This window comes from Rhinatrema bivittatum, chromosome 3 (assembly GCF_901001135.1).
Source record: "Rhinatrema bivittatum chromosome 3, aRhiBiv1.1, whole genome shotgun sequence".
Taxonomy (NCBI): domain Eukaryota; kingdom Metazoa; phylum Chordata; class Amphibia; order Gymnophiona; family Rhinatrematidae; genus Rhinatrema; species Rhinatrema bivittatum.
Window position 1 is genome coordinate 362538626 of NC_042617.1, and position 12302 is coordinate 362550927.

The window sequence follows — 12302 nt, forward strand, 5'->3', positions numbered from 1 at the left end:
ATTGTTGTCCCTGGGAGTGAGTAACAGGAATCTGCTCTCTGGGATCTGCTGAGTACTTGTGATCTGGACTGGGGCAGGATGCTGGGCTCGATGGACCACCTTCTGTCCCGGCGTGGCAATTCCTATGTTTTTTTGGCCCTCGGCTGCCTGAAGCCTGGATTCTTCAGTGGAGACTTCTAATGCAAGGCAGCCACCTTCAGCCGTGGCCTAAGCAAATCATCTCTGCTTCAAACCTAAACCCCATTTCTCTTGTTCTGTGGCATATAGGGCTGTCCTAGTCCTCCAAATTTTCGTCTCCTCTTGATGCTTTTGGAAACAAAGACTTGGGACTTCAGGCTGTATAATAAATGTGACGACAAAATTATTTTAATATGACTTCTCTCATTTTGCAGGCAAGACTTCAGCTGTTTAAGACAGTGCGCTCAGTGTTAGCAAGCGGAATGGCTCTTCTTGGAATTAAACCTGTAAGGAAGATGTAAATAAAGACTCCTGTTCTCACCCGCACTGGATCAGTGTTCAGAAACACTTATGTAAAATATTGAGAGCTGAAAGGTGCTTAAAATGATTGTTTTTAGGGCTCTGGGTTTTATTTTTCTGCACCTCCCTTCCCACGTTTATCCTGGGTGCTTTTTTTTTTTTTTAATTTGTGGTGTTTTTTTGTAGGTACATAAGGCCCAGTTGAGAGAGAGAGGTCTTTTTCTTGGAGGTTATTTTTCATAGTCTGTAGTCACTCTGAGCAACGCTGGACTCTTCTTGTTCAGCCGCGTACTGACGTGAAGCTATGGGGACGAGTCAGGCTTATTTTAATATCCCTCCCTCCCTACCTTTCTGCATAAATGATTTGTCCAAGTTTGCTTCCTCCAGCTGCTTCTTTTACTTGCCACTGCTTACATCTGTTATTTTCCAAATCAGTAAGTACAGATGAAGCTGAAGCTTTAGCTGTTTTTGTATTTATCCGTAACACTGAGAGCGGAGAGGCTCGTTTCCAAGACAACCCATACAAATTAAACTTTTCTGCTGGGAAAAACATAAAAAATGAAAACATCTTTACAATTGTCCTTGCCCCCAAATCTATTAATCCATATTTGTGTCTTTGCAGAAATCAAAATTCCTTGAAAGAACAAGCACTCTGTACGGTTTCAAAGTTTAACTTAAAAACCTGAAAGTTTTTTGAAAAGTCTGACCTGTTTTTGAAATTCCTCAAGCAGGTTCTCTGTCTTTTTTTCCTAAATGACTGAGAGCAGCCGCGTTACAAACTGCCTTGCACTCCCACTGGCTTTATTGATCGGGATTGGCTTTCCTGACACCTCCTGGAATTACTTTTGAAGTATTGCACAATTATAAAAGCGAGAGCTTTCCTTCTAACACATTCAGCCTTGCAGGAAAATGTCTCCCATCTGCATTTGGTGACTAGCTGAGGGGGGGTGATTTGGTTTTGGGAGGTAATCACATCCTGTCCTATTTTCTATCTTGTTTCCAAAGTACTTAAAATTGCCTTTCAGACAATTGTAATCCATGATTTTTTTGGTGTATAATTATGTGAAATAAAAACATTTTATTGTAAAATTAATTGTGACTTTGGGATGTCGGTTTCTTTTATAGGATGAGGTTGGTATGTGAATTCCACAGAACCACGTGTGGCATCAGGTCATTCAGCTGAGGCAACAGCAACCTTGCTAACTCTGTTTATGCACTCCCGCTGCTCTCCTAGCGCTAAACAGAAAGAATTGGTGATGCCCTTCTAAGAGTGTTGCACTGGCCAAATGACTTTTTCACATAAGGAATTGTCTTCTAGCTTGTGACTAATGGGAGGCATGGGGGTTCCAGATACAGTATTTACCTTTAAATATTTAATTTCTATTTTCTTAATGACCAGAAGCTGCTGCTGAGATTGCTCCTGGTGCAAGTTCTATTTATGGGGCCGATGCAATTATGTGCGCTGAAAGCGGGCGCTGACTTTTCAGCGCCTGCTTTTTTTAACGCATGCATGGCGCCTGCAAGGGGGGGCGCCATGCAATATGGAAATTAGGGGGTCGCACTAGGAAGGAGGCGCTAGGGTCACTTGCGCGACCTTAGCGCCTCCTTCCTAACGTGACCCGCCGCGGCTGCCGGTTATGAAGACCGACGCCGGTAAACTCGGCCTCGGTTTTCATAACCTGCCTGTCTGCCAGTAATCTGCCGAGTCATTTTATTTTATTTTTTTTTACTTAAAAAAAAAGTACAGAAAAGCAGTTTTTTCTGCTTTTCTGTACTTCTTTTCAATGCGCTCAGCTATTAACGCCTGCAGGCAGGCATTAATATCTGAGCGATAAATGTGCATCTGAGATGCACATTTATCTTTTTGCATTCGGAGTGAATGAGATAGCGCTCATCACATGCAAATGCATGTGAATGAGCCTATTACTCATTCACTCTGCGTTGGATGCGCGTTAAATAGGCGCTAATCCCCCTATTGCATTAGGGGGTGGATTAGCGCCTATTTATCCCGCGTCCGACAGTGGGTTAAACAGTGCACTTGGCTGAGCGCACTGTATTGCATCGGCCCCTATGTGTTTTGTTTTTAACATAGACTATGATCTACTTAAAATCCTCTTAAGGGTTAGTGATGGCTGCACTATAGTCTTACTTTTGAATTTTTAACAGTTTAACTTTTACTCTCCACCACTAGGACCTGACTCGTCTTGCCAGGTGAGCCCTTACTTAGAATGTAACCTCAATCAGAACTTACAGGGAGTGATCCTCCGCCCCTGCCCCCATCTCTCTTCCAGTTAGCAAAATATTTTGTGGAGGGAGCTGGTGGCTACCATTCAGTGGAGATAGACATTCCTTGAAGGATAATCCATTGAAGATAGTACCAAACCCTCAAGGGCCTTTCATCCCATTCTCGGTAAGCACTTACAAAGGCACCACTAAGTAATATAGCTAATAACATTTTTGCTTGGTAATTATGTTTAACACAAAACCACTTTTAATACATAGGTCTGAGTTATGGCACTGACTGCACCTTTGAGTCTTCCACATGTCTGTAATATCTTGCCATCTAGCACTGGCATAGCCAGCGCCAGTCTATAAGAACCAAGGAACAGGTTGTGTTTTCAGGATAGCTACAATATCCAAGCACGAGAGAGGGGACCAGAAGGCTCATCTGCAAACTTCTCCCAGTAGTCCTAGCAGGAGGACTCCAGAGGATACTGAGCAGTCCAGGTTTCAGCTTCCAAAGGCTCCACATGAGAGGAGCAGAAGGCTCACCTGCATCTTGGAGAAGAGACGACTGAGGGGGATATGATAGAGGTGTTTAAAATCATGAGAGGTCTAGAACTAACTAACTGCACTAACGACATCCTCTGGCAACAAATTCCAGAGTTTAATTGTGCGTTGAGTGAAAAAGAACTTTCTCCGATTAGTTTTAAATGTGCCACATGCTAACTTCATGGAGTGTCCCCTAGTCTTTCTATTATCCGAAAGAGTAAACAACCGATTCACATCTACCCGTTCTAGACCTCTCATGATTTTAAACACCTCTATAATATCCCCCCTCAGCCATCTCTTTTCCAAGCTGAAAAGTCCTAACCTCTTTAGTCTTTCCTCATAGGGGAGTTGTTCCATTCCCCTTTTCATTTTGGTAGCCCTTCTCTGTACCTTCTCCATCGCAATTATATCTTTTTTGAGATGCGGTGACCAGAATTGTACACAGTATTCAAGGTGCGGTCTCACCATGGAGCGATACAGAGGGTGACCAAAATGATGGGTGGTCTCCATCGAATGACTTATGAGGAGAGGTTGAATATCCTGAATATGTATACCCTGGAGGAGAGGAGCAGGGGTGATATAATACAGACCTTCAGATACTTGAAAGGTTTTAATGATCCATGGTCGTCAACAAACCTTTTCCATTTGAAACAATTTAGTAGAACTAGGGGTCATGATTTGAAAATGCAGGGAGTAAGACTTAGAACCAATGTCAGGAAATATTTTTTCACTGAGAGCGTGGTAGATGCCTGGAATGCCCTGTCAGAGGAAGTGGTGAAGACTAAAACTGTGAAGAATTTCAAAGGGGCATGGGATAAACACTGGATCCCTAAAGGCTAGAGGATGGGAATAAATAAAGCTTGGGTGTAACCTGCACAAAGCAGCAGTTACTACCTTGGGAAGCTTGCTGGGCAGACTAGATGGACCATCATTACTATGTTACTAGCCAATTGGAAAGAGTTGTTTTGGCTACTGCCTTTCTCAATCCGTTGGGATCAAAAAAACACAAATAGTTGAGAAGCTTGATGGTAAAACTTAATCCTCTGCACATAAGCAGCTAGTGCTCTCTGCCAGTCCAAGACATGAAGAGCCCATTTTCCTTTGTGTGCATGAAGTTTTGGAAAAAATGTAGGTTGATGTGGAATGCAGACACCATTTTTGGAAAAAACCTAAGGTGAGTATGCAGAACAACTCTATTGTGAACAAACTAAATGTATGGTGAATAGGAGATCAGAGCCTGAAATTCACCCATTCTTCCTGCTGACGTGACAGCTACAAGAAACACCATCATCCAGGTGAAAAGCTTCAAGTCTACCAAATTGATAGGTTTAAATGGAGGTTTCATGAGCTGAGCCCGGACCATATTGAAATCTCATGGCACTGTTCGTTTATTGACCAGAGATTTGGTCTACCATAGTCCCTTCATGATCTTTGACACTAAAGGATGGAGAAAGATAGGTGTTCTGTCTACCCATCGATGATAAACTGCAGTGGCACTGAGATGTATCTTGACTGAAGAAGTGCCAAGGCCTAATGACAAGGAGAAGGTTTCTAGGACCACAAGTGAAGGGATCCAGATGACTGGTCTCACAGCATACAGAGAACATCTTCCATTTAAAACTGTAGGACCTCCTGGTGGAAAATTTCTAGCTGAGATTAAATGTCTTCCACATCCCTGGAGAGAAGCAAGGAGAACACTACTTAACATCCAGCCTATGAGAGCCAAGCATGAAAGATTTGTGTGGCAGTTTCCCATCCTCATGGGTGATGAGTCTGAGACAACCCCAGCAGGATCAGGGGCTGAACTGACAGACAGCGTAGGTAAGGATACCACACTTGACAAGGTCAAGCCGGGCTATGAGAATAATCTTTGCCTTGTCCTGTATAATCTTCTGACCGTGTTTGGCAATGAGTGGAATTGGAGAGTATACAAAGAGCAGACCGACATGCCAGTCTAGCATGAAAGTATCAGGCGCAGATCTGCAGCTGCTTGGCCTTATGGAACAAAATCAACTGGTCTTCCAGTTGTCCTCTGACACAAACAGGTCGAACACTAGAGTTCCCCAAAAAAGAAATAGGTTGTCCACCACCCTCTGATTTAGTGACCACTTGAAAGGTGTTGTGACAGTCACTGCCCGTCACCACTCTGCCCACCTTACCTCTTTGGCGACTCCCTCTTTGCTTGATGGAAGTTTGGCTGCCACGGCGTCATCTTGCTGACCTTCTCCAGCGTCCCCGGACTGACTCAACGCTGCCTTTCTGTCATGTTCTCCTGAAGGCTAAGGGCGTGCACGCGGCGCAGCCCCGACTCAAGTACCAGCTGTGGCACGAACCTCAGGGGTGTCCCCCTGAGATGATGTAATCATCGCCAGATATTTAAGGACTCTTGTTTAGCTAGCTAATCAAGTTAGCAAAGGGTTTACTACCTAGCTGCTTCCAGGTATCGCTGCCTCCTCAGACTTTACCAGGGTTACCCACTCCTCGGAGCCTCACTCTCTCTTTTGCTTTTTAGGTTGCAGTCTGGAACTGGTACTCGCTCCTCGAGGGCCCACGTTCCTGGACCTGCTACTGAATATAACTTCTGCCAGGAAGTCACCGCTGCCTACAACATCAGTGAGTTACCATCTCTCTCTCAGAGCTTTCCCTGGACCCAGGTACTTGCTCCTCAAGGGCCTACTTCATTCCAGCTCCTGGGCTATTCTAAGAGACTACTGTGTGTGTGTTACCATCAAGGTTCTGTTCCTGAACTCTGCATACTCTGCCTACTCACTATCTCAGTTTCTCTACAGCTCAGCCTTCCTGCGATCGCTGTTCCAGTGCCTGAAGGACTACAACCCAGCCGGGCTTCTCCAGCTCACTACTACCACCACCTCTGGTGGTTCTCAAAAACAGTTTAATAAAAGAACTTGTGTGTGTCTATCTCCCAACTCTGAGCCTGACTGGTGGTCCCTCTTGGGATCTTCACCCATGGGCGTGGTCATCTGCCACCGGCTCAAGGATCCACCCCCAACTATCACAAATAATAACAAAAGGCTTCAGGACTCTGCTGAGCTGGTCCACCAGTAGATTCTGGATGCTTGGAAGATAAGTCAGTTGGAGGCAAGAGCAGTGATGACAGGCCCATGGCCAAATCCTTAGGACAGTGTTTTCCAACCCTCTCCTAGAAGCACACATATCCAGTCAAATTGTCAGAATATCCATAACGACTATGTATACATTGGACACTGAGTATGCAAACCTATCTCATGTATATTCATTGTGGCAATCCTGAAAACTTGACTGGCTAGGTGTGTTTCCAGGAGAGAATTGGGAAACACTGCCTTAGGATATCAACACAGAGCACCTACCTCCTTGTTTGTTTATATAAACATAACCACATAATGGGGGCAGATCTTCAAAGGGGTACGAGCATAAGATACGCGCGTACCCACCCCTGAAAACCTGCCCCAAGTTCCCCCTGCGCGCGCCGAGCCTATGTTGAATAGGCTCGGCGGCGTGTGCAAGCCCCGGGATGCGTGTCATTCGGGGGCAGGGCCACGGGCATGGTTCCGGCCCGGGGGCATGGCTGAGGCCTCCGAAATAGCTCCCGGGCGGTGAATTGCGCACCAGCCAGCTGGCCGGTGCAGGCGTAACTTTTAAAACAAAGGTAGGGGGGATTTAGATAGGGCTGGGGGGTTAGGTAGGAAAAGGGAGGGGAAGGTGCAGGGGGGTGGAAGGAAAGTTCCCTCCGAGGCCGCTCTGAAATCGGAGGTAACAGAGGCAGGCTCTGCGGCTCGGCGGGATGTTATTTCCAGCTGTAGCTGAGCCGACTTGAGTGGCAATGGATCTGGAGACCAATGTCACCAGTTCAGAGGAGGGTGCAAAAAAATAGCCTACGGACATTTACAATTGGTGAGACAGCTGAAATCATTCTTGATATTTGCAACATTGGTATATACTTTAGTAATTGCGGTTCTCGATTACTGTAATGCCATTTACTGGGGCCTTTCAGGTATTTTAACGAGAAGGCTCCAGATGGTTCAGAATATGGTGATAAGAATTGTAATAGATTGATCTAGACATGAATCTGCAGTTTCACTTTTAATGAAACTACATTTGTTATCTATAAGTTTACACTGTAAATTTGTTTGTACTTGCATTTGAGATCTTTCATGGGATTGACCCTCCTCAAATGTCTCAAAAGCTCCACTTGAAATTATCAGTTAGAGGTTTACGTTCACAATATTGCCATCAGTTTCAAATTCCATCACCAAGGATTTTCCTGAGGCAGCTCTGTGCAAGGGAGCGAAACTCGGCCAGAGTCGGGCATTTTAATAAAGGGCTTGTTTTCATCATCCGATTCCTATTGTCGTCACCATCATGTTAGAATACAGAATAGGTCGTTTTCAATGACTATTCCAAAATTATGGAATGATATCCTTTTATCGATCAGGGAAGAGTCTAATCTAACATGATTTTGACATAAATTGAAGACCTGGCTGATGATTTCTGAATTATAGACCATAAAGGGTTGGTTGGGTTCCGTAGCATAGTACTAAACTTTTAATTTTTTTTGTCAAAATACTTTTTATTAAAGCCAGACTGGCCGACAGTAGAGCGCCACACAAACAGCACAATCCAAACAACAACAAATAGTACAATGTCCAAAAAGACAGTATGGAACCACTACTGCAGCCCCCCGACACTTTGTATATAAATGTCACAAATACAACCCCCCACCCCCCTCCCCACGTCCCCCCCAAACATACCCCAGGCACACCACAGACAGTCCACACTCATTACCTACCCTATACCACCCCCCCCCCTAGTCGTACCAGACCAGTCAAAGGTATAGCCATTAAGGCGTAGTCCATCTTGTACTTCCTGAGGAAACAACAAAACACAAGTGTCCCAGCACCGACAGTAAACCTTGTCCGGTTTTCGATGGCCAGCCAAAAAGTCCAAACGCTCCATTTGCGCCAGGAAAGCCATACGGTGAATCCAAGCAAGATAGGATGGGCGCAACTGTGGTGTCAACCAATCGGCCAAAATTGTGCGACAGGCCAACAAGACGGCAACTCTTTCAAATTTAACCAGTGATCTGCTGCCCGGGGCAGAAGTGAGCACAGCCCTACCCAACAGCACCTCACTTGCAGCTGATAATTTGAGTCCAGTACAGGTAGCAATCAGCGCCAAAACATCCACCCAAAAGGTCTGAAGATAGGAACACGAAAACAGACGGTGAGGCAAGGTCCCATCCACTAAGCCACAGTTTATACAAAGCGGCGAAGAAATCAGCCGCATTTGAAACCTGCGAACATCGTCACAATATATCCAATGCAGGATTTTGAATTGTACTTCCCGGGCACTGAGATCAGAAAGCAGGCGATGCAGAGATGCAAATGAAGTGGTAAGTTGAGCTTCCGAGACAGGTGAATCCAAAGCTTTAGTCCAGCGTTCAGCAAGATGCTGCATGCGGCTCAGGCAACTAAGGCGCTGTCCCACCTTTTTCCAGCCAGAAATAGTATTAGCAAGATATGCAGTGTCAAAAAAAAGATCCGCAAACTTGAGTTCCGCCATGCGTACCTCCAAGGTCCAAGCGAAGGACTGCAAGTAATGTCGAGCCTGCAAAAAAGCATAAAATTGCTTCGTCGGGAGCTGATATGTGCGTTGCAGCGTAGCAAAGTCCAAAAGCTGTCCATTTACGGGATCATAGAGATAATAAGCAAACAAAATCCCCTTATCCGCCCATGATTGAAAGATAGCACCACTATCCCTCCCTGGTATAAAGTCCAGATTTTGCACCAAAGGAAGTAGTAAGGACCTGACCCCTGACAAGTGATTAAACCTACGCCACCACTTCCAGGCCCTCAGGCAGGGGGACAGTAAGATAGTGGGATAGAGTGCGTCACTGCGTAGTCCAGTACTCGACTGAAGGACGCTCAAGGGGGAATTAGGGTCTGTCATGCAAGCCAACATCCCCGCCGCACACAGCTTGAAGGAGCCCGTCATCCACTCCCCCACAAACCGTAGCTGGCAGGCCACATTATATAAGCGAAAATCAGGCATATTGAGCCCCCCTCTCTCCCTTGGCAGCTCCAGAAAGGAGTAAGCCAGTCTCGCACAGGCCCCCTTCCAGAGGAATTTCTGAATACAAGAACGCAGACAGCGGATATCACTCCCCGTCAACCAGCACGGCACCATATGTAACAGGTAAAGGAGTTTTGGCACCAGCACCATCTTAACCAGGGCACAGCGGCCAAAAAGAGACAATGGAAGAGGGGTCCAGGCGGCCAACTGTGCCCTTAGCTTAGCCAAACAGGGCGATATATTTAGGGCATATAAATGCTTCAGGTTTCTAGGGACCCAGACCCCCAGATATTTAATCTTGTCCGATGCCCAATGAAAAGGGAATGGACCTCCCCATGTCGTGGGCAAGCGTGCGTGCAAAGCTAAAGCCTCAGACTTAGCATAGTTAATATGGAGGCCCGCCACATGACGAAATTGGTCAAATAACTGGACTATAATCGGCACACTGGTTCGCGGCCGGCCAACAAAGAGCAAAATGTCATCTGCAAAAAGCGCCACTTTTAAAGGGTGGCCACCCACGCTGACACCACTAAAAGATCGTTCCCCTCTCAACCGCGTAGCTAGTGGCTCTAGAGCTAACACAAAAAGCAGGGGCGAGAGGGGACAACCCTGCCTCACCCCACACTGTATAGGAAAGGCCTCCGTGGGGCTGCCGTTAAGCAGTATAGTGGCGCTCGGATTAGAGTACAGCACCCGTATCCACTGCAGGAATGCTCCAGAAAAGCCATATTGTTCTAATGCCCAAAACAAGTATTCCCATGAGAGCGAGTCAAACGCTTTCTCGGCGTCTAGACTCAAAATCAGTGCTTCCGCCTGGGCTTGATAGCTGAGGGCGGCAATTAGCCGACGGATATTACGCACCCCCTGGCGTCCCCGCACAAACCCAGTCTGGTCCTCGTGAATCATAGTTGGTAAAAGACCCTGTAGTCAGGCCGCTAACACCGAGGACAAGATTTTAATATCCACATTGAGCAAAGAAATGGGACGATAGGAGCCAACCTCTAAGGGGTCACTACCCGGCTTGGGTAAAACTACAATAACCGACCGATTAGCCTCTTTAGAAAGAGGAGCAATATCCAATAACCCATTAAAATAAGCCTGCAGGGGCCCCACAACGGAAGTCTTCAATATTTTATAATATTCAGAATTAAACCCGTCTTGTCCCGCCGCTTTACCGAGTTTTAGGCTCTGAAGTACAGAGTAGATCTCCTGAGTGGCAATCGGGCGGTTAAGAACCACTAAATCGTCTGGAGATACACTAGGCCAGGGTAGCCCCTGAAATAGGGCTTCGGTCACCATAGCATCCATAGGTTTAGGGCTATATAACTGGGTATAATAGTCAAGAAACCGGGCCTCAATTACACGTGGGCCAGTCAGATGTTCACCTTGAGCATCTTTAATCCCCGTCACCGATGGTTTCGCCCCCCGTGGCCGAATCAAATGGGACATTAAGCGACTAGCTCGATTCCCATACCGATAAAGCTGATAACGGTAATAGCGGAGGGACTTGGAAGCTCTCAAATGTAATAAACTATTTAAGGCGTCCCTGGCAGTATCCAAGGCGACCTTCGCTTCCGGCGTCAAAGTCGCCATGTGTGTCGCCTGAGCGGCCTGCAAAATCCCCGTAAGTTTAAGAATCTCCGCATTGAGTTGCCTATTTTTTTTCGCCACATAGGCGATAATGACTCCCCGCATCACCGCCTTCCCAGCCTCCCAAAACGTCCCAGGGTGAACATCTGGGGTGCTGTTATGGGTCACATAATCCTCCCAACAAGCCTGCAGATGTTTGTGAAATGCCTTATCTAAGTACAAATCAGGCCGCATGCGCCAGGAGAACGGGGCCCGAAGGCCCTGCCCCCATTGAAGGGTAACCGTAATCGGAGCGTGATCTGATATGGAAATAGCCCCAATTGTAGCCTCAGTAACCTTGGGGAAGCACTGATCCGAGACCAAAAAATAATCCAACCTAGAGTAGGTATGGTGGGGGTGAGAAAAAAAGGTATAATCCTTTTCCAAAGGGTGAAGGACCCGCCACACATCCAGCAGGTGCAGGTCAGTACAAAGGCGACTGATCCCCATGGTCCCATCCAAAGCCGCCGCAAGTTTGGGGGGATTAAAATCGATATGTTTATTAGCCACCAGGTTAAAATCACCACCCAATATGAGACTATAGTCTGAAAACTCCAGTAATACTCGAGTGAGTGTGGCAAAGAACCCAGGGGAATAGACATTGGGGGCATATACATTACAAAAGAGAAGTTTGTGTTGATACAAGGTACCCGCCACAATCACATACCGCCCTTCCTCATCCTGACAGAGCTGTGTAAGCTGGAAAGGTAACGCCTTATGAACCAAGATGGCAACTCCCCTCTGGCGCCTGTTATAAGAGGAATAGTAACACTGGCCCACCCAATCCCGTTTTAATTTTGCATGTTCTGCGTCTCCCAAATGAGTTTCCTGTAAATACACAACCTGCGCTTTCATTCGTTTAAACAGCGCATTTAATTTGGTGCGTTTTATCGGGGAGTGGATGCCATCTACGTTCATGGATAAAAGTTTAACCGGCGCCATAAGACAGCACAAAGAACCCCATTACAGGGAGCCCTCGTGGGCCCCAGATAGCAAACGTTACACTGACCCTGAGGCTTCCCAGCCTAAGACTCGCGGTAAAAGGACCTAGCAAAAGCACAAAACTACTTGTTGCCTCACATGAAGTACAGACCAGATTATCCCCATCCCTCAACCCCAAACCCCCCCCCTTACGAACCCAGCCATACACATACACACCACATCCACACCCACACATACTCAGACACCCCCAACAAACCCAACCCACTACTCCCACCACTGCTCCCAGAGGTCTAGGCACCCTAGCTGACCGTATGTACAGACTAGGGACCATCCACCCCCAGCCCCGCTCCCCCCCCCCTTCCTCTCCAGCGACAGTCAGAGCAGAAAAGTTAACGTAGGCAAGGCAAAACATG

The 12302-nt window shown here is 46.6% G+C and overlaps 1 protein-coding gene across 4 annotated transcripts in view; it reads left to right on the forward strand.

Moving 5' to 3' along the window:
• RARS2 (arginyl-tRNA synthetase 2, mitochondrial) overlaps window positions 1-1570 on the forward strand; it is a 128881-nt gene extending 127311 nt beyond the window's left edge. For all 4 annotated transcript variants that reach the window (XM_029595437.1, XM_029595438.1, XM_029595441.1 and 1 more), the window contains one exon: window positions 393-1570. In XM_029595437.1, the coding sequence (XP_029451297.1) occupies window positions 393-479 (87 nt within the window). In that variant the 3' untranslated portion in view covers window positions 480-1570. The remainder of the gene's footprint in view (window positions 1-392) is intronic.
• The last annotated feature ends 10732 nt before the right edge of the window (window positions 1571-12302 follow it).